At 43.8% G+C, this 25,228-nt stretch overlaps 1 protein-coding gene across 13 annotated transcripts in view; it reads left to right on the top strand.

Moving 5' to 3' along the window:
• SGIP1 (SH3GL interacting endocytic adaptor 1) overlaps positions 1-24,965 on the top strand; it is a 275,163-nt gene extending 250,198 nt beyond the window's left edge. For 12 of the 13 annotated variants that reach the window (XM_056815004.1, XM_056815003.1, XM_056815002.1 and 9 more), the window contains 6 exons: positions 1,379-1,534; positions 4,591-4,723; positions 6,801-7,003; positions 9,161-9,225; positions 10,668-10,832; positions 14,840-24,965. In XM_056815004.1, coding sequence (XP_056670982.1) covers positions 1,379-1,534; positions 4,591-4,723; positions 6,801-7,003; positions 9,161-9,225; positions 10,668-10,832; positions 14,840-14,862 — 745 coding nt within the window. In that variant the 3' untranslated portion in view covers positions 14,863-24,965. The remainder of the gene's footprint in view (positions 1-1,378; positions 1,535-4,590; positions 4,724-6,800; positions 7,004-9,160; positions 9,226-10,667; positions 10,833-14,839) is intronic. The other variant, XM_056814994.1, reaches the window with a different exon arrangement.
• Positions 24,966-25,228: the final 263 nt, after the last annotated feature.

Below are 25,228 nucleotides of genomic sequence, written 5' to 3'. Positions count from 1 at the left end.
GTGGGTTCTAGAAGATCTGAATTCAAATTCCATCCCTGACCCACACTGGGTATATGATATAAGGCAAGTTGCTTAATGTCTCATTGCCCCAAGCATCTCTAAATCCTAAGTTGGGAGCAGTTGCCCAGCTGCATTGGTGGAGGGATTTTCCTGACTAGGCACCTCTCTCCATGGATGAACATGTAGATATGGAAGGTTCTCCCCTCCCTAAAATTTAACTCATTAAATGAAGAAAGCAAAAATGCTGAACTGGAAAGTCAGTATCATCCATCAATAGAATAGGCATTTTTCAGCACCTGCTGTCTACCAAAAAGACTAAGGCTCTTGATGCCTATGGAGAATTGATAAACTGGAAACCATTTTCCCCAGACTGAGCCAAATGGCGTCCAAAGGAAGACAATTGGGATAGTGAAGGTCTTAAGTCCACGCCACATGAGGATCTGTCAAAGGAGAGCCTAGAAATGTTTATCCTGGAGAAAAGAAAACTCAGGACAGGACAGGAAAGCTCTCTCCACCTCTTTTTTAACCCTTACCTTCCATTTAAGAATAAATACTAAGTATTGGTTCCAAGTCAGAAGAGCAGTAAAGGCAAGGCAAATAGAGATCAATGACTTGCCCAAGGTCACATAGCTAGGAAGAGGTGGAAACCAGATTTGAACCCTGGGCCACCTGTCTCCAGACCTGGCTCTCTGTAAGATCTTAGTCCCCCCCCCCCGCCCCCCGGCTGCCCCTATTCAGCCATCTGAAGGAGTTAGATTTGTTCTTTTTTGGCCCCTGTGTCAAAGTTGAAAAGAGACCAGTTTGAGCTTCCCATCCAGAAAAGCTTCCTAACCAGGAGGGAGGAGTGAATCCTCCTGGGGGGGGGGGAGGGAGGGGGAGTGAGCACTCATGTGGGACACGATCATGGGGATTGCTTTGGTGTATGGGGCTGGATTGGACAGCTGCCGAGATCCCCTCCAACTCTCCAATTCTGGGGTCTGAGATGAGAAGGCATTACAGCTGTCTTGGAGGAAATTAAGAAGCTGTCACACAGAAGAATTGACCTTGTACTACTTGGCTCTAGAAGTAGCATCATTGCTCTGGGGGGGGGGGGGGAGGATCCTAAAATCTAACATTTAAAGGCAAAAGGGGCTGCCTTGGGAGGAAGGAGTAGTTTCCCTCTCGCAGGAGGTCCAGAAGAACCACCTGGCAGGTTGGTCACCAATGGTCCCCACTGAAGCCCCTCCCAGAACTGAGGCTCTGGGAGCAGGAGCCAGGTAAGAAGCAAAGGAGGCATCCAGCCGCCTGCCCCCCCACCCCCAGGGCTGCCTCCTTCTCTGGGGTCTCTGCACAGGCGTGCCGGGTGCTCATCCGCCTCCCTCTGTTTTTGCCCACCCAGGTGTATAGTGAAGATTACTGGCGAGATGGTCCTGTCCTTTCCTGCAGGCATCACCCGACACTTTGCCAACAATCCCTCCCCGGCCACCCTGACCTTCCGAGTGGTGAATTTCAACAGGTTAGAACACGTCCTGCCAAACCCCCAACTTCTCTGCTGGTAAATACCATTTTCTACAAGCTCTTCCAAGATGGGTGTGGCCTGGTGCTGGGGAGCAGGGTGGGGGTGGGAAGGGGGCGACATTGTAGACAGCAGACCTTGTCGAGAGCGCAGCATCTGACATGGGTGCATCCGGATCAGGGGGAAAGGTTTAGCGGCGTGTGCGTGTGTGTGTATGTGTTTGGGTGTGTGTGTGCTTCAGCAGTCTTCTGCTTTTTCCTGGAAAGCTAACACAACTGAAACAAATGAATCAGCCGCCAAGCAGGTTGTATTTATTCAAATAGAAAAGAGCTCTTGAAAATGCTGCTGGATGTGGTTCAAATTCTAGGCTGCAAGTCACAGACTTAGAGATGTGAAGGACCTTAACAGTCATCACACACAGGCCCCTCGATTTACTGAGGCACCAGAGGGAGCAATGATGTTTCTATAGTTAAAGATGGTGAGTGAAAGGGCTCAGGTGAAAAGGGACCAGGCAAGTCAATTTAACCAACAGAAAATATTAAGTACCAAATGTAGCCATGCAAAGCATTGTGGAAGTAGCATGGAAATAAGGTCTGGTCCCTGCCCTCATCCATCTTACAATCTAGGAGCGATAATACAAATATTTTCTTTTTTGTTATTAAAAGTATTTTGATAGAGTTTGATAGAGAGACAGAGGCCATATTGGTGGGGAGAGAGAGGAGAGAGACAGAGACAGAGAGAGAGAGACAGACAGACAGACAGACAGACAGACGGAGACAGAGAGATAGAGACAGAGAAAGAGAGAGAGAGTGAGAGAGAGACAGAGACAGACAGAGACAGTCAGAGAGACAGAGACAGAGAAAGAAAGAGACAGTGAGAGACAGAGACAGAGACAGAGAACTTACTTACCCAAGGACAGAGTGCCAAACTTCCAAAAGGGTTAGACTTAGAGCCAGCAAAATATAGATCCAAGATTTGCCTCTAACAAATGCTGGATATATCTCTCACGGCAAGCTACTTCATCTCTCAATAACCTAGGCCAACAATGTCCAACTCTCGAGGAGCTGACAGTCAAACAAAGCTCAAACACTTTAGAAAATGCCATTAGTGGAGATCTGTTTCAAAGCATTTGCAGATAACCATCATTAAAGCGGACCTCGAAAGGACCTCCACTAGACAATACTTCTTTTGCTTGGGTTCTATTTTTGCACTATGATGTTTAAAGATAATCCAAATTGCATTCCTTTGAAAATGTAAATTATAATTGACACTTTTTCTGACAGCTTCGCCTGCCTTAGGCTAAATCGAAATCTGCTTATTTTATTCCACATTATACGTAGATGTGTTTAATGACATTTGACTGTACTTTCTTATTGCTAATACCTGTGTAGAGGCACATTAGGGAATCAATGTGTATAACAGTATTAAGGATGATCATGATAACCCAGATTTCTATAGCGCTAATAATTACATCTCTTATGCCATCAGATCACCACCCCAACCCTAGGGAATAGGTGTTCCTACCACCCCCATTGAAAGAGACAGTGTAAGATGGGTGATGAGATCCTGTCTTGCCATTCACTCTCTTTGTGGTCCCCAGAAGATCTCCTAATCTCTCTGTGTCCTCAGCTGTGCAATGGGAGGCTTAGACCAAAAGACTTCCAAGCTCCCTTCCTTCTACTAAATCAATGGAGAGTCTCTGAATGTGAAATCGAGGCCAGCTGGGGACTGGACTGCCCTCTCTGGGAGTCTCTACTCTCTCGGGTTCTCACCACTATTTTTCCTTCTTTCCCTCATTCTAGACTTTCTAAATTAAAAGACCCCAAAATGTAGAATCTCAATGGACCGAGAATGGTCCCTATTACCCTTCTCTTCTTTGGGGAACATGGTGCCATGAAGAGAGGACTGAGACTCACTGGACAAACCCAGAAGCCTGTGTCAGTTTGGGAAACAGCCGTTATGGTACTGGCCTCATTATTCTGTTCAAGCAAACACTTCCTAAGCATCTACTATGTGCCAAGCACTTCATTAGGTGCTGGGATACAAGGCAAAAAGGAAACATTCTACTGGGAGCCATACCAAATGTCTACAGATAAGGGGAAGTAAAGTATACACAGAGAAACAAAAAATGATTTTAAGTGATAGAACAGAGGCAGGGAGGTGGCTCAGTGGATAGAGCATGAGGTCTGAAGTTGAGAAGACCTTGGTTCATATCTGGCCTCAGATACATCTATGTAGATTAAAAATTAATATCCAAAATACTCCAAGTATTATATTAATTAAGATTCATTAATAAAAACTAAAAATTTAAAAAGCTAGAGTAAAAAGGGAGCTAGAGTCACGAGAAAAGAGAGAGAGTGGACAGAGTTACAGAAACTTATATACTAACAACTTGGGGACAAAAAGGAAAGGGATGCTGGGTAATGAAAAACAATTCTGGGAGATGGAGTCCAAAGAGATTTCTAATTACACACTTCCTAGCTGTGTGATCTTACACACTCCCCTTTCCCTAGCCCTTGTCCTTCTGCCTAGAGTTGTTACAGGGCCAGAAAGTAAGGGGGTTTAAAAAGGTAATCCAGAAGGATCATGCAGGAGGTGGCATGGAACTGGGCTTGGAAAGAAGCTGGAGGTTGCAAGAGGCAGATGTGAGTGGTGAGCACCCTGGAGGCACAGGGGGACCAGAGCCTGGGCTGAGACTCTGGATACAGGAGATGGAATGGCAGTATGGGGACCAGCCTGTTTGACTGAAGAAGAAAGTCCATTCGAAGAGATTGAGAAGGGAGGTGAAAGTCTGATGATAGAAAGCTTTACTAGATGAATCTGTGTATTGTTCCGGAGGTACTAAAATCCTCATGTGGAGGAGCCAAGGGAAGCTTTTGCTCTGGATCCAGAGAATCCCAAACCTAGAAGGCAAGTCAGACACCATGCGTTCTGATCCTCATTTTGCAGATGGGGAAACTGAGAATTTCCGAAAATAAGCAGAAAAGTCAAACACGTGTATGTTTCTTTGTGTATTGCATGTGTGTACATATGGATGGTGTGATGCTTTTCTTTTGCGTAACCAGAAACTCCAGCTTTTCTCATTCTTTGAATAGTGATGATGCCCAATCTGATGCCAACACCAAGGAATTCTGGGTAAACATGCCAAATCTGATGACTCACCTAAAGAAAGTGTCTGAGCAAAAACCACAGGCAACGTATTATAACGTGGACATGCTCAAATATCAGGTAAGATCACTCTTGTCAAGCTAAAGATGCCTTTTTCAAGTTGCCAATTCAAACTTGTCCCAAAGCACAGAATATGAAGTGAAGCAACACATCCTATCAGAACTGGAATGTCCCAGCCAACCCCTCAGCCTCTCCATAGTATGCCTGATAAAGGGGCATCCAGTCCCTGGTGGAAGACCTTCACGTGCCAGCCCTCAAGGCAAGCCATTCCACTTGGGGTCGCCTCTGATTGTCAGGAAGTTTTTCCCATTGGCAACTTCTCCTCGTTGCTCCTAGTTCAGCCCTTGAGGGTCAAACAGAATAAGATGACTGTTTCGTCCACACATCCCCATCCCCACCACCACTCCCAGTCTACAGTTCCCCAGTTCCTTTTCATGCTCTTCAGATGACATGGACTCAAAGCCCTTTGCTCTCCTCCAGACACTCTCCAGGTTATCGATGTCTATCTTAACTCTTGGTGCCCAGAACCGAGAAAAAGATTCAGGACAGATAACAGAAAGCTTTGCCCCTCCCAGAATCCTTTAAGGCCATCAAAGATCTCCTTGACTTTTTGGGGTTTGCATAATAATAATAATTATAATAATAATAATACTTGTTATGCACCAATTTAATGTTTACAAAGTGCTTTGTAAATAGAATTATATTCTAATTATCCCCATTTTGCAGATAGAAAATTGAGGCTGCAAGGGCTTAAGTGACTTGCCAGAGTCACATAACACCTGAATCAGGATTTGAACACAAGTCTTCCTGACATCAAGGCTGATATTCTACCCACTAGGCAACACTGTTTTTCTAAGTTACACATATACTTTGATGGATTTTGGTCAAATTCAGCCAAGAAAAATGCAAAATCTTACACTGAGATTTTTTTTAATGAACTTGCTCCATACAGGATGGAAAAAGTGTGGTTGGATGCCAGGTTTTTTTTTGAAAGAGAGCTCTGGGTTTTGTTGGACTGAGAATGAGGTATGGAAGCCAAAAAAACTCATGTGACCTTGGATAGTGTGACGTGAGGTGTGGCTTCCAGGAACAAGCAGACAACACTCGTCTGAAATAGTTTATTCACTTCTCAGAGCCACAATTTTAAAAATATATTGAGGGGGCAACTAGCTGGTTCAGTGGATGAGATCCAGGCCCTAGAGATGGGAAGTCCTAGGTTCAAATCTAGCCTCAGACACTTCCCAGCTGTGTGATCCTGGGCATGTCACTTAACCCTCATTGCCTAGCTCTTACCCCTCTTTTTCCTTGGAACCAATATTGATTCTAAGATGAATGGTAGAAGAGCTTTTAAATTTAGGGTTTTTCATTTTAAAAAATTATATTGATGAGCTAGATACATCCAGATTTTGGTAACCAGAATGATGAAAGGTTTTAAGCCATGTCATATGAAGACTGGTTGAAAGGACTAAAGATATGTGCTGAAGAAGAGAAGCCTAGGTAGATAGCATAGCTGGCTTCAGGTCTCCAGTCTCAGACATATAATACTGGCTGTGTGACCCTGAGCAAGTCACTTAACTCTGTTAGCCTCAGTTTCTTCATCTGTAAAATGAGCTGGAGAAGAAAAAGACAGACCTCTCCAGTAGCTTTGCCAAGAAAACCCCAAATGGGGTCACAAAGAATCAGGCATGACTGAAACTACTCAATAATGAAAGAGATGAGATTTGTTCTCCTTGATCCAGAGGACAGAGCCAGAATCAATGGGTGGAAGGTGGCAGGTACAAACAGGAGAATTTGGGCTCAGAGAGAGGAAGAGTTTCCTAGGAGATTTGTCCCAAAGTGGAATGGGATGCCTTGAGAGGCAGTGGACGCCCCTTCCACAGAGGTGTGCAGACAGGCTGGAGGGCTACTTGTCTAGTATGTTATCTAGCAAAGATTCCTTCTAGGCATAGCCTGGACAAGATGGCAGCCGAGTTGCCTGTTGCCGCTCCATCTATGATCCTCTAATGATTTTCATCCAGGGAGTTTTTTCTAAACAAAATCATGGAATCAGTGAATTGTCCATCGCGGAGCCGTGTGATGTGGGGGATGCAGAGGAAGCTTCATCCTCTTTTTCTTGATTTGTTTGTTTCTGGCCCAGGTATCTGCCCAGGGTATTCAGTCCACTCCACTGAACTTGGCAGTGAACTGGAGGTGTGAGCCAGCGAGCACCGATCTGCGCATCGACTACAAGTATAACACAGATGCAATGACCACCCCAGTCGCCCTCAACAATGTCCAGTTCCTCATCCCCATTGATGGCGGAGTGACCAAACTTCAAGCGGTGCTGCCCCCTGCTGTTTGGTAGGGAAGGACCAGGTCCCATGGGCCCTTTCCAAGGTCCATTCATTCTGCCCAGTTTTCTGCCTTCCCTCTGGGCTAAGAGAGCGCGGTGGTCCAGGAAAGGAAAGCGCCGCTTTGTGCTAGAAAGGCTAGGACCCTGCCACCTAGACTCTGGCCAGGAAGAGCATTCCTGTTCCCGACCCAGTTGTAATAAACACAGAGCAGATAGAGCTTTCTGAGAATTTGTGCATCTGCCTTAGCTTCATCCTCCCGAATTAGACCACCTTCCGCTGACCGGTGCCAAGACAGGTGCTTCCTTCCAGAGTATTGCCGAGGTAGAACAGTAGCATGATATGGGGGAGGGAGGCGTCCTCTGAGTCAGTCCCCATCGGAGACCAGCCTCTGATGGATTCAGATTGGCATCTGCTTGGAAGCCAATGCCCATCCAGGTCATAGAAGGGCATGTGATCCACGAGAGGGCCTCACACCGAGGCAATCCCAAGGCTAGTCCTTTTTTTTTTTTTAACAAAAGCATCAGGAAACCATTGAAAAAAGATGGGTTCCTGACACCTAGCAGATGCCCAATAAATGTCTCATGCTTTTAGTGGGTTGGAATCTGTCTCCATCCCTGACACTAGCTCTGTGACCCTGGGGAAGTCACATAACCCCTTTGGGCTGCAGACGTGCCACAGGGGGAAATTTATTTCTCTTCATTTCTTAAAGACTGAGAGTAGTACTAGAAAGGCTTTAGGTACTAGCCCAGGGCTAGATCCTGTTTGTTACCCCAAATCTACACTGGTGACCCATTTGGCCTTTCCTTGGCAGATATAATGGAATGGTTTGCCATTCCATTTCACAGATGAAAAGACTGAGACAAATAGGATTAAGTGACTTGCCCAGAGTGGCACAGCTAATAAGTGTCTGAGGCCAGATTTGAATGCAGGATGAGGAGTCTTCCTGACTCCAGACCCAGCACTCTCCCCATTGTGCCACCCAGCTACCCAAGACCATCTTCTAGGTGGAGATTGTGATCGGCTTTAATGGGCAGGGGGCGCCCACAGCAGCGGAGTTCCAATCTTTGGCCAATTGAGAAGCTAGGAAAAAAATACAAAGAAGGAGGCGTCCCCATTCGCAGTGAACGTATGCTCCAATGAGAGAAATGACAAGCAGACAAATGTGCCTGCGTAGGAAGTTAACATGCATGTCTACACACAGAGAGACAGAGCGGTGAAACGCAAGGGGGCTTGGCAGGGAGGCCATTAGCAGGGGATCCAAAAGGTTTCCTTGTAGAACGTGGAGTCTGATGGGCATCTTCTAGGAAAAGGGGGGCTCTGAGAGGCGAGGGCCTGGGGAAGTCCATTCCTGTCTGGGAGTGAGGAAGACAGAAAGCCAGTTTAGTCGAACCAACGACGACAGGAAGGGAAGTGGGGTACATTGAGGCTGGAAAGCTTTGTTGGGCTGCTTTTGAAGGGCTTTAAAATCCAAGCAGGAATTCTTTTTTCTCAAGCAATAGGAAGCCACTGGTCTTGATGGAATAGGGGAATTACATGATCAGATTTGTCCTTTAAAAAAAAATGACTTTGTCAAAGTAGCTAGTCGGCTCAGTGGATGGAGAGCCAGATCCGAAGACAAAAGATCCTGGGATCAAATCTGACCTCAGACACTTCCAAGCTGTGTGACCCTGGGCAAGTCACTTAATCCTCCTTGCCTTGCCCTTATTTCTCTCCTGCCTTAGAATTAATACACAGTATTGATTCTAAGATAGAAGGCCAGGGTTAAAAAAAATTTACTGTCAGCTCTATGTAGAATGGACCAAAGAAGAAAGACTCAGGAAGGGAGGCCAATGAAGAGTCTGTTGCAATATCTAAGTGAGCGGTGATGAGGGCCAGAGCTAAGTTAGTGACTGGGAGCATAGAAGAACAGGTCAGATGAGAAAGGAGAAATGGTAAGCTTTGGCAGCAGATTGGATAAGAGAGAATCCAGAGTCTCTATGAGCCAGTCACCAAGATTATAACCTGAGACACTATCCGGCTGGTGGAGTCTTTAGCAGAAGGAAACAGACATTTGGAAGAAGGAAGGGTTTAGGGCGGAAAATAATGAGTCCACTGTTAAACGTGTTGAATTTTAGATTTCTTCTAGATGTGATTTACATGGTAATGTTTCCTATTTTGTTTTAAGGAATGCTGAACAGCAAAGAATACTGTGGAAAATCCCTGATATCTCTCAAAAATCAGAAAATGGAGGTAATTCATTTGTTTATTCAATAATAATAGCACATTTGGATAAATGGATGGACAGATGGACAGGGAGACAGACAGACAGATGGATGGATGGATGGATGGATGGATGGATGGATGGATGGATGGATAGCTAGATGGCACTTTAAGGTTTGCAACATATTTTGTATCCATTAATTCTTTTGACTCTCAAAACTATAGGAAATAGGAACTTTTTAACTGAGTCAGCTCATAGAGTTTAAGCAACAAGTTCAGGGTTGGACTGGATATCTGTATCTGAATCAGTCATTAATGAGACTCTTACCTGTGTCATCCCATAAATTTGACACAAAGAGGGGGCGGGCACCAAGGAGCTTGGGGCTTTCCTTTCCTTCAATTATTTCCCTCAACATAGCATGGATACCAATTGTCCATGTGCCATAACTCCAGAATATGAGGAGCCAGGTTAAAAATCCCACCTCTGATATTATATACCTTAGAACTGGGTCTCTCCCTGGACCTCAGTTTCACCACTTGTAAAATAAGGGGATTGGTTTACTTATCCTCTGAGGTCCTTTCTAGGTCTAGATCCATAACCTTATATATGACATAGGGAAAAATCACTTCCTCTCCTTATGCCTCAGTTTCCTCATCTGTAAAATGAAGCATTTGGATTTGATGGCCTCTACTAACTCTATAACCATGGTCCTAGGATCTCTCTTTCTGGTCTGCCATCTTCTCTTCCAATCATAGGGAATTACAGATTTGAACGCCCTCCCATATCTCATCTCTGCCCCCCCCAATAAAACCTGAAATAATAACTGTTTAAATAATAATTTATTACCTAAAAATATCTATCACCAGATGTGAGGTCTTACCTCCTGATCATCTATGTCAGCAAACAAAAAGCCCATCTTGCTAATCTTTTAGCTTGTTTCTTTAATGAATTCCTCTCATCCCAGGCAGTCCTTTCTACTGCTTCCCCAACAGAGAGAGAGAGAGAGAGAGAGAGAGAGAGAGAGAGAGAGAGAGAGAGAGAGAGAGAGAGAGAGAGAGAGAGAGAGAGAGAGAGTCAAACAGTCAAACAGACAATTTTCTAAGCAGAGAACGTGGCTCTCCCATGTTCAGACACCTGTATACTCCTGGATCATTCTGATATTTTTAATCTTTCATCTAACTTAAATCACCCAGTGGCAAGAAAAAAATAAACTGCTCTAAAATAGCCTGCTTGCCCCAAATTCTGCAGTGTGACTTTTGTGCGTCATGCAGACACTCACCCTGCGGTGACTAGGAATCTTTAATGATAAACGTTCTTCATCATTAATCTTACAAGTGAAATACACCATTTTCCCAACGAGTCACGTCTTGCATTTTAACTGCTGAGTTAACCCTCAGCTTTCTTGTCTTGTCAGTGTAATCACTGTATTATTACTTTCCCCTAATGATGGATTCTTATTTTTCTCTTGGAGGGGTTGGTTCTTTGCTGGCAAGATTCCAGTTATCCGAAGGTCCTAGCAAACCTTCCCCATTGGTTGTGCAGTTTACCAGTGAGGGAAGCACCCTTTCTGGCTGTGACATTGAACTCGTGGGAGCAGGGTATCGGTTTTCACTCATTAAAAAAAGGTTTGCAGCAGGTAAGTGGGAAGGGTAGTTCTGACCACTTTGTGTTTGGGAAGGTGGCATACCTCTACACCATGTTGTCCCTCCTTTCTCCAGAGGTCATAGGCAAAACCATAACTGGAACCAGAAGCATTGGACTTGGCTCCTACCTCTCATGTTTACTGCCTAAATAATCTTGTGCAAGAAAGTTATTTAGCTCCCACTCCTCAGTTTCCTCATCTGTGATATGAGAACACTGGACTAGATTGCTGCTCAGGTCCATTTCTAGCTCTAGATCTCAAAACTTATGCTATTAGGGAGATAACCAGTTAGTCAATACACATTTATTAAGCACCTACTATGTGCCAGGTCCTGCTCTGAACATTGTAGATACTGAAATGAAAATGAAACATTTCCTTCCCTTAAGGAGCTTATATCATACTGGCAGAGACAGAGTAGGAGGTAGCAGAACAAAGATCATTCAACCCAACAAACATTTATTAAATGCCTATTATATCCCAGTAGCTAAACTAAGCACTAGGTACACAAGGAAGAAGAGAAGGAGGAAATACGCATTAAGATAACTCCTACTATGTGCCAGGAACCATGCTAAATGCTTTTTACAAATATTATCTCATTGTATATTCACAAGCAACCCTTAAAAAGGACATGTTATTATTATGCCCATTTTGCAGATGAGGGAAATGGAGGCAGACAGAGGTTAAATGGCTTGCACAGGGTCCCATAGCTAGTTAATGTCTGAGACTGGATTTTAACTCAAGTCTTCCAATCTCCAAGTCTCATGCTCTGTGCACTATGGCACCACCTGGCTGCTTCTTTGAAACAGTTTCCTCTCAAGGAGCTTATATTCTAATGGAGAAGGTAGGAACAACGTGTACATCTACAAAATATACATAATTTGTAAGAAATGGACGCAAGGAAGTTTGGGAGATGGTATGTCTATAGTTAAGGAGATCAGGAGAGGCTTAATAAAGGAGTTGTTTAAGCTGAATCTTGAAGGATACCAAAGATGTCCAAAGGGGATGGAAAGGGAGAAAATAAAGTCCAGTAAAGGGAGACAGTGTAGAGGGAAACATTTGTGTCCAGAGTTTAAGGAGACCAGGAGAGGCAAGCTATAGTTCAAGAAGGCAGAAGATCTAAGACAACAGACTGATATTCAGGAAACCCTGGGGACCTGTACTGACACTTATCTTGTGTTCTAATGGCCAACCACATTTATTCTCATTTTGTGGATCACAGAATGTGGCTGATTCAGCCCAAATCCTCTTTGTATTAATGGTCAAGTGTATAAAATACAAGTGAAGTGGTCTTTCAACTTGCTATAAGTACCAAGCTAGTCTGAGTCCAATTAAATAGCAAGAATGTTCTTAAAAAAAAAAAAACCTTACCTTCCATCTTAGAATCAATACTATGTATTGGTTCCAAAGTAGAAGAGTGGTAAGAGATAGACAATGGGGGTTAAATGACTTGCCCAGGGTCACCCAGCTAGGAAGTCTATTTGAAGTCAGATTTGAATCCAGGACTTTTTATCTCTGAGCCTGCCTCTCAATCCACTGAGCTATCTAGTTGCCTCTCAAAGAAAAGATTTTCAATCAATACATTAATTAACACAATAATAAGTTAATAAGCACTTCCTCTAAGAGGTAGTGCAGTAGAGTTCATGGAGATCCAGCCTCAAAGCCAGGGATAGCTAGGTTGTCTCATTTCTGACACATACTGCCTATGTGTCCTTGACTCAGTCTCTTAAACATTCAGTGTTCTACCCAATTCACTAAGACAGAAGCTGAAGAAAAGGTTCTGGCCTTCTTTGGTCATGGGAGTTTGGTTCTCCCCATTAATGAAACCTTAGTCTAAACTCCATCCCCATCCTTCTTTGTGCTGGGTGCTATGCAAGGATTTGGCACTGACTGGCATTTTTGTAGCCTCAGTGGGATCCCATAGGGTTGTGTAGCAGAATCACTGAAAATCCTGAGAGGTCTCTGCTTTCCTTTCCTTATTTCTTGAGAGCCCAAGAAAAGTCAGGTTGGTTTAAGAGAATAAAAAGATCCTGAGGCCATTCTTGGTCCACTATGAAGTCCTGTAGGTAACACTCAATTAGACCTGGTGTCCCTAGTTGACCAATATCCAGTTCTGGCCATCAACACTGGAAGAACTCTCTGTCCAGACAGGATTTCTCAGACTCAATGATTCTCTCCAGCTTATCCTATAAGTATATTCTTTATGCCTAGCTATTTACATATGATCTCACCCCCTTCAACTGTGAGCTCCTTGAAAGCAAGGGAAGTATGAGGGCAGGCATGAGGAGCGGGAGGGTTTTTTTTTGTTTGTTTTTTTGTTGTTGTTGTTTCTGCCTTTCCTTATATCTCCAACAAGTACTAAGTGCTTATTGAGCTAAACTCAAAGTTGTAACTATGATGAGACAGCCAGGATGCCTGCGTTTTACAGGGCACTGGCAGCCCTTCTATGCTCTTGTTCACTGTGTATAAACCACTGAGCAGGGCACTAAGTGAGCAAGAATAATTGGTTTAAGAAAGGAAGCTTCCAGTTGGTGCACTCCCTGCTGCATCCCAATTAAGTTCCTCTTAAGCCCAAACCCCCAGTGGCCCTCCCACAATGACCCATGAGCAAGAGCTTCATCGTATCTCAAGGTCTCCAACCTGGAGCACAGGCTCTCAGGGTCTCTGTCTTCCCTATCATGAAATAAGTCTTTCCTTCAGCGGGTCATTGTTTCCCAGGTCCCAATATCCCAAGTGTCTTTGTCTTTAAAAGGTGAATTGAGGACATCCCCTGAACCCTAAATCTAGTCTGAGCTCTTCCTCATCTCTGGTTGGAGAGAGAGAGCCAAGGCAAATAGAATAGTTATTCTAGAGAACTGAACACTAGATCAATGGTGTGATGGAGGAAAAGCTTCCATATAATGACAATGGTGTCTAGTTGCCTATAGTGTGAGAGACATAAAGAGAAAGAGAGGTTTTGCAGGACTTGTGGACCAAGATGCAAGAACCAGGGTTCCAACGGAATGTTCCCAGTTGTTGGCAGTTTGAGCTGACAGCGAGGAGGGGACTTGGTCTCTGACTGGAAGTCACTCTTTCTCCCTGGAGTTTTGAAGCTGGCTGAAAGACCTTTGTGAGACTGACTTGGTTTTGGGGGGTTTCTCTGGCTCTGAGCAGTTGAAGTTGACACTGAGAAGAGAAACTTGGCTTTTGGGACTGGGTCTCTGTCTCTCTAGCTCTGAGCAGTGGAACCTGACCAGGGGAGAAGCTTTTGAGTTGGTGGTCTATTTGAGAGTTGAGCTGGCCAGGAGAAACTTAGAAACTTTGAACTTTGTTTTTCTCTGGGGTTGAAGCTGAGAAAGGAGACAAGCCAGGCTGATTTTGTGAAGTAGAAAAAAGAAGATTCAAACTGCTGTCCTCCATCTCCCTAACTGTCTTAGAGTCACAGTTTGTGACTGGAATACTTTCTCAAACCCTCCTTTAGATTAGGGAAATCCTTATCCCTCTTACCTCAGTTTCCTATCCTGTTATCCCAATAAATCCCTTGACTTGAAAAAGGAAAAGAAAAGAGAATCTTTGTAGTTTACTCAAGTGGGGAAGGAAGGAGCCAAAGGCTTCAAGAAGAACTGGGTGGAGAGGTTTGGAAAAGGGAGGGAGCGAAGGAGGAAGGAGGTTAGGAAATAGATTGATTCATCAACCATCAGTAGGGATCAATAGGCAGAACCCCAGAGTAAACCCCAGAGCAGTCCTCTGTGTACCAGCATCCCTCAGCATTTCTTATTCCTACCTCCATTACAAATAAGCAGCCTCAGGTTCCCGTAACAGCTCTCTCTAGTCACAGCCAGAGAACAGTTCACTTCTCCATTTCAAGAAGAAACACTTTCTCTTAGTTTACTTCTTCTATTTCAATAGTGAGAAGGAATGGGGATGTGGTCACCTAAAAGCCACTCTGTCCATGTCCCACCGCACAGACCCTCCCCATATAGACGGTGTTTGGTAACCGAGCCTCCCAACCTTCTGTTTTTCAGGCAAATACCTGGCAGATAACTAAGAAAACCTTTTGCAAACATATGGAGAACCCAAATCGCAGAGGACTCTGTCGTACATGGAACAGGTTTTTGTTTTGGGGTTTTAATGAAAACAAAGTAAAACCTGCCCTTGGGACATTCCTGCTGAAAGTATCCATTGCTTTCAGCGACCTTTCTCCCTCCGTGGACAACACCGTGTTGAGACCAGTCCCACAGTATTTACTTCTAGGTGTAACATTGTTAATGGTTTTAAAATGTAATTATTGTATTTGTAAATTGTACTCATTCCCGTAAGACTGTATTTCAGGCGATTAGACAAACTTGAGTTTTAGCATTTGACCATTCATGAAATGGGTGTAATTTAAACTCTAGTATATAAATTTATTAGTAGTCCTGTTGACTGGCACAAGGCTTACAGAGATAGATTGCATTTTGTCAATATATAAAGTTGAAATACGATATCGGTAGCGGCTTTCAAAGGGGGTGCCTCATGCAAAGAAGGATTGGCAGAAATAAGAAAACGCTTTCCTTTCCTCCTCCAGTCCTTCCTATGTCTTATTCTAGAGTGTGAAATTAAGAGTTCTACCTTCCAACATTTCGTGGGGTTAAATTTCAAGACTTTTCATTCAATTCTAAGGTTATACCGTATTTAAAGAAGGCAAGACGTACCACTTTTTAACCGCTTTTTTTTCAAACGGCAAATTTCATAAAAATGCACGCCATATAAACAGGGCCTCTTATTTTTATAATGTATAAAAAGGGGATATTTAACGTTAAAATTATGAAATTATGATTCAGATTCCAGAGGATTCTGGGATCCAAATCATTTCCCTGTGCTCACCACCTCTCCCCCAAACTGGGCAAATATGGAGATTCCTGAATAGCCAGGCGCTTTTATTGGGATTGTGAGATGATGAGAATTTTTCAAGATCTTTATTAAGAACTTTATTGCTACCCGATTGGGGATGTCGCTATTTCTGAAACTCTGCAGGCTGAATGAACTGCATCCTCTAGCCCCTTCCCCTACATGTAGGCTGCCCATCTTTGAGGGAGGTGGCTGGGAGCCCCCCTGTATCCATCTGACAGGAGATTTTGATCTGAGAGTCATTTGGGGAATGGGAAAAACCAATTTAGGCTGTATGAGAAAAGTTCTCTGCAATAAATGTTCTGTCCAATGAGCAAAATGTTCCTTAAAAATCGGAATTACTGTAAACTAGAAACACTGGCCATCATTCCTTTGGAACCAACAAAATGGGTGCAATCCACAGCTCCTCTCATTGATCTCCATTGCCACAAGGCAGAAGGGGAAAATGGAGTCCTCTCATCCTGACCAGCAGAATGCAGGTTCACAGAGGACAAATATTTTGGGGGGGCGTGGGGGGGGGGGAGATGCACAATGATTGTCCAGTCTTTCTATGGAAGAACCTGCCCTCCAGCCTCTTGGCACACCACCCCGCTAGCATTTAGGTACTTTTTCGGAGAGGTGGGGGGACTCTATGTTCGTTCATTGGTGAAGAGTATTCCCTATGTGGAGATTCCCTTCACGGATAACAATGTCTCAGAAATTAATCATTTTTAGGATTTGCCGAGAGCACTGAGACTTTAAGACTGTGGTCAGATAGCCAGTATACATCAAAAACAGGACTTAAACCAAGATCATCTTGACTCCAAGGCCAGCCTTCTCTCCAATGATTACACTGCCTCTCTTGGATACATACATATATGGGTTTATGTGTATATATAACACACATCATTTTAACCAGATGTGATTCTATCAGTATAATGGACAACCAGTAAAGAAACTCCCTCCACCAGAGCTAATCTGCACCTGCTTTGAAATTTCTCATTTTAAAAGGTTGCCTGGGATACTGAGAAGTTAAGGGACTTTGCCAGGGTCACCCAGCCAAGACAAGTCAGAGGGCCTGAACCCAAATCTTCCTGTCCTTGTGGCCAGTGCTCTCTCCAGTATACTTGTCTTAGATCCTGATCCCCTCCTTACCCACCTTGAAATTATGGGAGTTCTGTTCTTGAGCAGTCTCCTGTTCTAGTCTAAGTTTATTATTATACCCATAAATCGTTCTTTTTACCATTCATTGCAGTGATCTTTGGCACCTACAAATTGGGGGGGCCAGGGGTTAAAATATATTGAGAAGACCATCTTTAACCTAAAACCACTAGAGGAAAAATTTGAGCATTGTTTTGTTTGTACATGTAGACTTTGGCAAGTGTTTTAACCTATGTGAATGTGGGAATGGACAGTGGGTTTCACTGGGGAAGAATCACGGCCGCCCTACTCATCATCGTCAAGAAGGTTCATTCACCCATCCTTCTTTCCTTCCTGGTAAAGACACTAGTTACTTGGAGGCTCCTTGTCCATTTTGACAAATGAAACCCACAATGAATTAAGGAGCTCAGAGATGTTGGGGAACCCCAAATGTAGGAGTGAAAAGAAAAAGGGGGACATCACACTTAAAAGATGAAAGATTGAAACTAAAAAGAGACATGGATCAGAAAATAAGATATGTGTGAGGAATGGAACTATCAAGAGTGTCTGGAATAACCCCTCCACAGAAGGGAGTTGACTGAGTAGTCACTCAGAGAACAAAACACGTGTAAATATTTCTTTCTGGTTCTCATGTCTTACTCTTTATATTTTGCTTTATACAGCTCTATTACTTAAGTCATATAAACATATGGTAGCTCTTTAAAAGGATGCCTTCTTTTGTTGATATTGTAAAAATGTAATTTTAAAAATATATATGACAAGGATCCCTAATGTGATTCAGACATCACTAGTTAAGAAATTTTAAAGACTTATTATTGCCTACAATCCCTGTACCAGAGAATGGGACTCATAGGCTTCTAAATACATGAAAACCTCATTTAACTAGACAAACCCTCCTCCCCACCCACCCTTCCTTCCTTCCTTCTTATACTTTTTTCCTTCCTTTTCTTCCTTCTTTTCTTTCTTTCCCCATTCTTTTTTCTTTCCTTCCTTCCTTCCCTCCTTCCTTCCTCTCTTTCCTTCCTCAAACATTTATTAAGCACTAGTTACTCTGTGCCAGGCACTGTGCTTGGGCACTGGGGGTACAAAGACGAAACTAAAAATGGCCCTTGCCCTCAAGTAGCTTGCATTCTACTTGAATTCAGCTTGCAGGAAAAAGAGACAAATAGCAGCAAAACAAGTTCATATCAGGGACTGAAGTCTGTGTGTGTGTGTGTATGTGTGTGTGTGTGTTTGCATATTTGTGTATATTTATTTCTAGTTGTTTGGCTTTTTATTTTTGCTTTCAAGCTTGGCCTTGGCCTTAGTAAACATGTCATCCAATTCTCCACAACTTTAATTCTACTGGTGTAAAATGGGAATCCATGTCCAAAATAATAAGCTCGAGAGACATGGCAGTGGTCCTCAGCCATGAAAGAATAGTTCAGCCATTGCTGGGGGCTCTGGGGACTATTCCCAGAAGAGTTTCAGTCAGTGTCAACCAGATCACCCTATTGCTCCAAACATCCTCATTCACGGAGACGTCACCCTGCTTGATATGGACAAGGAATGACATTTGAATGGGATAAAAATCTTGTCTTCCCTCGATCACATTCAAAAGTTTTCTTCTTTATTCAAGTACATCCCACGTTTCCATGAGAAATGCTTTTGGAAATGGATTCTGGTTACGTATTAGAATACAGTTAATCTCAGTAATGACTATCATTTTCATCTAATAAGTTTTTCATATAGTGAGATAGATATTTTTCAAGTCTGACCAGAGTTGCAGTTGGCCCAAAGATAAACTTACTGCATTATTTTTTGCATTATAATATTGAGCTGATTAAAGAGGAAAAAAAGATCTGTGCTCAAAGTCAATTAGTATAATTATGTAGCAATTCAGATAAATTAATCTTTAAGTATATAGACATTTCTATTTAGGACAGGGACATACAGGTATGTTTACAAACATACATGGAAGGCAATACCGTGTAGTCATGAATAAAGAGCTGGCTTTGGAGACAAGGATTTGAGTTCAAGTCCTGTCTCTAATTCCTACTGGATTTGTGAGCTTGGGCAAGTCACTTAACTTACTATCCTAGAAAAAGCTCTAAGGCTAAGGAAAGGTGCCAACCTGCAGTGTTAGAGGGAATTTCTTTACCCAGGAGATTCCCATGCTGAGGAAATCTCAGGTCCAGTCTTTTTTCCCTATCTGCTATAAATGCACACACACACATTTGTTGTGTGGAATATTTAGAGTCTCCAAACTGCTTTAGTTTGCTCTGCTGCTAACTCTTGCTAAGTAACCCTGGGAAAGTCATTTCTGAATTTCCTCATTTCTTCCTTGGAAAAATTTGGAGTATAAGGTTAGGTTACTGAAATGTATGTAATTACATTTCAATAAATAATTTAAATAATATAGAGATCTGAAGAATCTCAGAGGCCCCTCCCAGCTCTAAAATTCTAGGATTCTTTGAGATTTCTACTATTGTTTTGAATACATTTTGTTAAGTAGATGTTTGGGACTGTTAATAAGAACCAGGAAGCCCTGCCCAAATGGACCAATTTCCTTTTCTGCTTCCTGGGTAAGAGGATGATAATGGGACAATAAATGTCCACATCTCTCCTGAGAATACCAAGCTCAAAGTGCCCTGAAAAATTACATGGCATGACCCACTCTCAGCAGAAAGACTTAGGATGAGCTAGCTGCTCCCCTAAGATGCCCTTCCAGCTCGGACATTCTGCTAGCTTTGTCTTGGACACCGAAAAGCCCCCCAAATCAATGTACCTCGGATCAGCAGCTCTAGGTTTCCTGTCTATTTAATTAACTCTTTTCCCTCTTCAAAAAGAAAAAAAGGAAAGAAAGTCCTTTTGTCCATTTTTCTGTCTCAACAGAAACTCTCAGCTCCTCAGGCTTGGCCCCAAATGCAGACTGCAGTCTGTCGATTCATTTCACTCAGGTTCTTTTCTTTGGAAAAGTCTTCTTCAAAACCTCGAAGCTGTCCGCTGTCCGCTCGATTGGGGATGATGGGACATAACTGGGCAGCAGGTTTTTAGCACAGGGGGTTCCAGATGGAGGCTCTGTACATCCCTGCAATGGAGCATTGAAGACTTTAAAAGCAACAGTTTGGGGGGGTCATGAAGCATGAGAAGGGGCTGCAAGGAGAGAGTCCCAATCCCCATTCCCATTTCAGCACTGCCCAACTAAATCCAAGCACTTTAAGGCAAATTGGCCCAGCGGTAGTGCAGCACATCCATAGATTGTTCCTGAAAAAGACCTAGACCTTCTCCCTTCCCAGACTGACGTCTTGTCTTCCCCCAAGCAGAATTCCATGCAGCCTGGCTGTACTTCATTCATTTGGGCACTCATTCAATAAGCATTTATTAGTCACCACTTTGTACCACTTACTATGTGGGAGTGGGCAGGGAGAGCTTCGGAGACAAAAGCAAAACTGTCCAGCCCTCAAACGACTATTTTGCTTGACAGTTTCCAGGGCAGAAATCTGCAAGAAAAGCTCAAATGAGTTTGTCAGGGTTGTGGATTGGAGGCCTTTTTAAAAATACATTTTGGTAACTGTTTAATATGATTGATTTCCTTGTAATCCCAAACATTTTACTGTATGTATTTATAAGCATCATTCAAAGAAGGGGTCCCTAGGCTTCACCAGACTGCCAGGGGGGTCCAGGGCACCAGAAAAGGTTAAGAACTCCTGTTTTTGCTCCAGATGAATGAGATGAATGGACACCTGTGAGAATGGCTCAGAAAAGAACAAAATACACAGATTGTTTCCTCCAAATAGATCAGCTTGGAATGAACTAGAAACCAGAGTGAATATAATCATCCAAAAATAAAACTCCAGAATTCTGGGGATGCCTATTAGGTGTCTTTCCTTAATGAGTCACTTGCAACAAAATGGCCATATGTCTTTTTTTTTCCCTCTATAATCCATGGCATTTCCTCTTAAGACTTGACACTATCCTTCACTTCTTTGCTCCATTCCCGTGTCACCTTAGAAAATAATAGCAAGAGGAAGCCTTTCTGCATTCATGAACAGAATGAAATTGCTCCACCATCTTTAGATGACCTGTGGAGGAAACCGAGATTCATTCATTCAAAAAGCAGTTTGTAAACCCCAACTATAGGCCTGATATTACACTAGGTACTAAGGATGCGAGGATGAAAAAACGATACAGCCTCTAGCGTCAAAGAGTTGAACTTCAGCTCAGTTACGATGAGAGAGATGAGACCTGGAGTTGCTCAGCAAGCACCTACTATGTGCTTTCAGGCACATCCAAGCTAAGTGCTGAGGATAAAAGGTCTCATCCATTTAAGAGTGCCTACTCCCAAGGAGCTCACACACAGAGAGGTAAATACCAAAGAGGTTCAGAATAATTGGAGTGGAGAGGGGAGGCGTTAATCGCTGACAACCAGGGGAATCGGGAAATGCCTGGTACAAGCTGGCATTTGAGCTGATCTTTGGAGGCTCTTCAGCATTTTGAGAGTCAGAAAGAAACATGGAGCCCATCCCAAGAATGGAGGAATAGCCTGAGCAAGGTGTAGGGTCCCAGGGGATGTCCAGCAAGTTGAGGCCAAGGATCATCAAGTAAACCAAATTGTTAGAAATATAAAGGATGTGAGGGAGAGCAATGGTGATGTCAGTCTGGAAAGGGAGACTGAAAGGATGGGGAAGGATACTAAGTGCCAAAGGAATTGCCTGGGGCCATATTCCCATTATCCCTTGGACAACAAGGAACTACTGAAGCTTTCTCAGCAGAAGAGTGACCTGAGCAGACTATAGCCTCAGAGAGTTGCCTAGTAAACTTGCCCATTGTCGCATACTTAATATAAGTTGGTTGTAGGGTTTGAACCCAAGTTCTTCTGAGTTCACTCTGCCAGTCCCCTCTAAAAAATACTGTTCTTTGCTGTGTTCAACTCTTTATGCCCCCATTTGGAGTTTTCTTGGCAGAGATACTGGTGCAATTTGCCATTTCCTTCTCCAGCTCATTTTACAGATGAGGAACAAGCTCAAGTGACTTGCCCAAGTTCACACAGCCAGTATGTGTCTGAGGCCAGACTTGAACTCACCAAGCTGGGTCTTCCTGTTTCCAGACCCAGCATTCTAACCACTGCACCATCTAGCTGCCCTCTATTACTCATTTCAAATTTCTAACACTCATCCCCCACCCCCCCAGTCCAAAAATTGTGGCAACACAAAGTTATGGAACTCTGTAAAAGTATTTATTTGAAGTCTTGCACTTGGAAAAATATCCTCAGCTCTTCCCCTAGCTTTGAAGTTTTTATAGCTTAGAGCTCATGCCAATAAGCAATCAGTCACGAGGTCTGGGTGAAGTATGCCTTTCGTTTACTGAATCGTGTTTGCGAGGTGATGATTTAACCATTTGTAACCACTTCCTCCCAGTACTGTATGAAAAAGCAAAAATGTAGTAAAGGTAAAAAGTAAACCAGTGAGTAGTCGCATGGTGAAAAGTCAGTATCCTCCCGGCACTTCCTAGTTCCGTTTCACTGTATTTGGGCTTTCCAAGTTTTACGGGGAAATTGGCAGCGTTTGGTGTTGTGAAAAGAGCCCTGAATTGGGTCTGGATTCGGCTACCTGAGAATGAGAAAAACTGATGTTTCCATAGTTCTTTTGGTCTTGTGAAGCTCTTGATTCACCATAAACTCATGAGGTAGGTTGGTCAAGTATTATCATCCCCATTTTACAGTTCAGCACACTGAGGCTCAGACAAGTAGTGACCATACCGACGGTCCCACCTCTCGTAATGGATGGGTCTGGGATGCTATCCTATGCCACACCAAGGCTGCCTCCCCATTTTACAGTTCAGCACACTGAGGCTCAGACAAGTAGTGACCATACCGACGGTCCCACCTCTCGTAATGGATGGGGCTGGGATGCGATCCTATGCCACACCAAGGCTGCCTCCCCATTTTACAGTTCAGCACACTGAGGCTCAGACAAGTAGTGACCATACCGACGGTCCCACCTCTCGTAATGGATGGGGCTGGGATGCGATCCTATGCCACACCAAGGCTGCCTCCCCATTTTACAGTTCAGCACACTGAGGCTCAGACAAGTAGTGACCATACCGACGGTCCCACCTCTCGTAATGGATGGGGCTGGGATGCCATCCTATGCCACACCAAGGCTACCTCCCTTTCTTCCTGGGTGCTCACCTCCGGGTGCCTCCCAGAGGATCTAAAGTCCAGGGTCTGCTAAAGGTTTCCTAGACAATTCCTATGTTTTCAGTTTTAGCAAAACAACTCCTTGGCATTTCTACAAACGGCTGACATTTTCCTCTCATCCAGAGTTTGTAATTGTTATAGAATAAGCAAAGCATCTAAATGTTTTCTTATTTTAGCACAAGGAGGATTCAAATGGGAATGTCGTCTCGGCTCTCTCCTTCTTATATACGCATCACTGGCAATTTTTCATTGATTTTGTTGCCTAAATTAATTCCTCCTGTTACTAATGTATCATCCTTGCAGATTCCTTTTCGTAACCCAGCCAATAACTAGGGCCATGTGACAGTTCTGCCCCAAGTCCAAAGCCAGATTCTTTCCTTTCCTGGTAGGTTGCCAGGCTGATAATTGGATTCTTATGTAGACTGGAGCCGGCTTTGCTAGTCAGTATTTTAATCGTGGTGTGATTGAATTTGGATGTGACTCTCGTATCCCAGGAAAGATGGAAACACTACTGAAGAATAGGTAGCCTCCTACCCCTAAGTGTGGCCAGAGCTGCCTTCAAGCATCCGAAATTGGGAGCGGGGTTAGCTTTCTTCTCTCCTGAGACCAAAGCGAGGTGCGATGGAGGGCAGGGGCAGAGAGGCAGATTTCGATTCCAAGAGGGCTGCCCCAAAGGCAAAGGGGCTGCCCCAAAAGGTAGCGAGTTCCCCTTTGCTGGAGGTCTTCAGGCAAAGATGAGGTGACACTCATTAGAGCTTCTGTCAAGGGGTTTCTTCTTCAGGTATGAGTTGGACCAGAGGGCCCCCGAGGTCTCTTCCAACTCTGAAAATTCTGGGATGCTGCGAATTTTACCTGTGATAGCTGGGACCCGCTGCTTGCAAGGGGGTTGAGGTCTGTTCTTGTGTTTGTATGGAAGAGAGTTCTTGTTGTTCTTGTTACTATTGTTTATCTTGTTTTTACTTTGCACAGAAAATAGAAATCAGATGGTTGAGTTTAGCGTGGGCCCCAGTAGGTGACCCTACACCCCACTTTTTAAACATATCTTACTTCCCAAGAAAAGAATCATGGAAAGTGTCTGCAAAAATGTGTCTTAAAAGTCATGAGATTCAACTGGGGTGTTTCCAGGAAAAAGAGCTCCCTAATGAATGCCAGGGCCTTTGAGCAAAGGGGAAGCGAGGGCCCGCTGGCAGCTTGGGAGTCCAGGGCACTTTCTGATCTGGGATGGCAGGGATTCCTTTGGGGTTCTGTCCCCTGCCCCCTTGGAGCAGAAGTGGGGTGGATCTCTCCCTTCCTGGTCCCATATCAAGTCGTTCTATCATTTTCTAAGATACTTTGTGTATAAACTGTTTATAAGAATTGTGGATGAAAATACACATAAGTATATTTTTCAAGTTTAAGTTAAATGCCTGGCCTTTTCGCCTCTGTGTGCAATTTATTCTGATAGCCCGTGGACTGCTTGGTCTGTAATGAAAGCTTTACTGGGTAGCCAATGTTCTCAGAGAAAACCCCACGCAAGAGCAGGGGGTGTTCCATCCAGCCCCCCCACCCCCCGCAGCCCCAGAGGCATCTGATTGGCTACAGATGGACCCCGGTGAAATGAAAGTGTGGTATTGAGTTGTTGAGGACCATCGCCAGACAACAGAGTTGAATGCGACTTGCCTTATAGAGGAGGAGACAGATCTGGGGGTGTCACTTTGGGGGGTAAATAATGGTTTTTATAAATGTGTTCTGCCATGTTCGCACCCACCCCTCTCACTCATGTCACAAAATACTGATTATGCAATTCTTGACCATGACCGATTCCTTACTGCGGGAGGGTTTCCATTTCAGAGCAAAGTTGACTCATTGTATGCCGAAGAACAAGAGGAACTGTCCAAATCAGTTGTCATTGAAATGTGATTTTTTTTCCTGGAAAATAAATGAAAACTATGAGAACAGTGTATCTGGGCTCTGGACTTTTTTCTCAAAAAGGGAAACTTGGCGTTGTGTATCTTTATATCGGCATAGAATAATGATAGGACGACTGGACCAAGTAGCTGGATTTCGGAAGCGATAGAGACAATGGCCAGAAGCACGATGGTGCTGGACGAGGGACATCTGGCCCCAAATACCATTCGCTACAAGGCAAGAAGATGCCCTGTTCAGTCTGTGGGCACCTTCCTTCATGAGCATCACCTGGTCATTACAGCAAAGGGAAAGTCAT

The sequence above is a fragment of the Monodelphis domestica genome, chromosome 2 (genome assembly GCF_027887165.1).
Source record: "Monodelphis domestica isolate mMonDom1 chromosome 2, mMonDom1.pri, whole genome shotgun sequence".
Taxonomy (NCBI): Eukaryota; Metazoa; Chordata; class Mammalia; order Didelphimorphia; family Didelphidae; genus Monodelphis; species Monodelphis domestica.
This window is presented reverse-complemented; position numbering and strand designations above follow the sequence as displayed.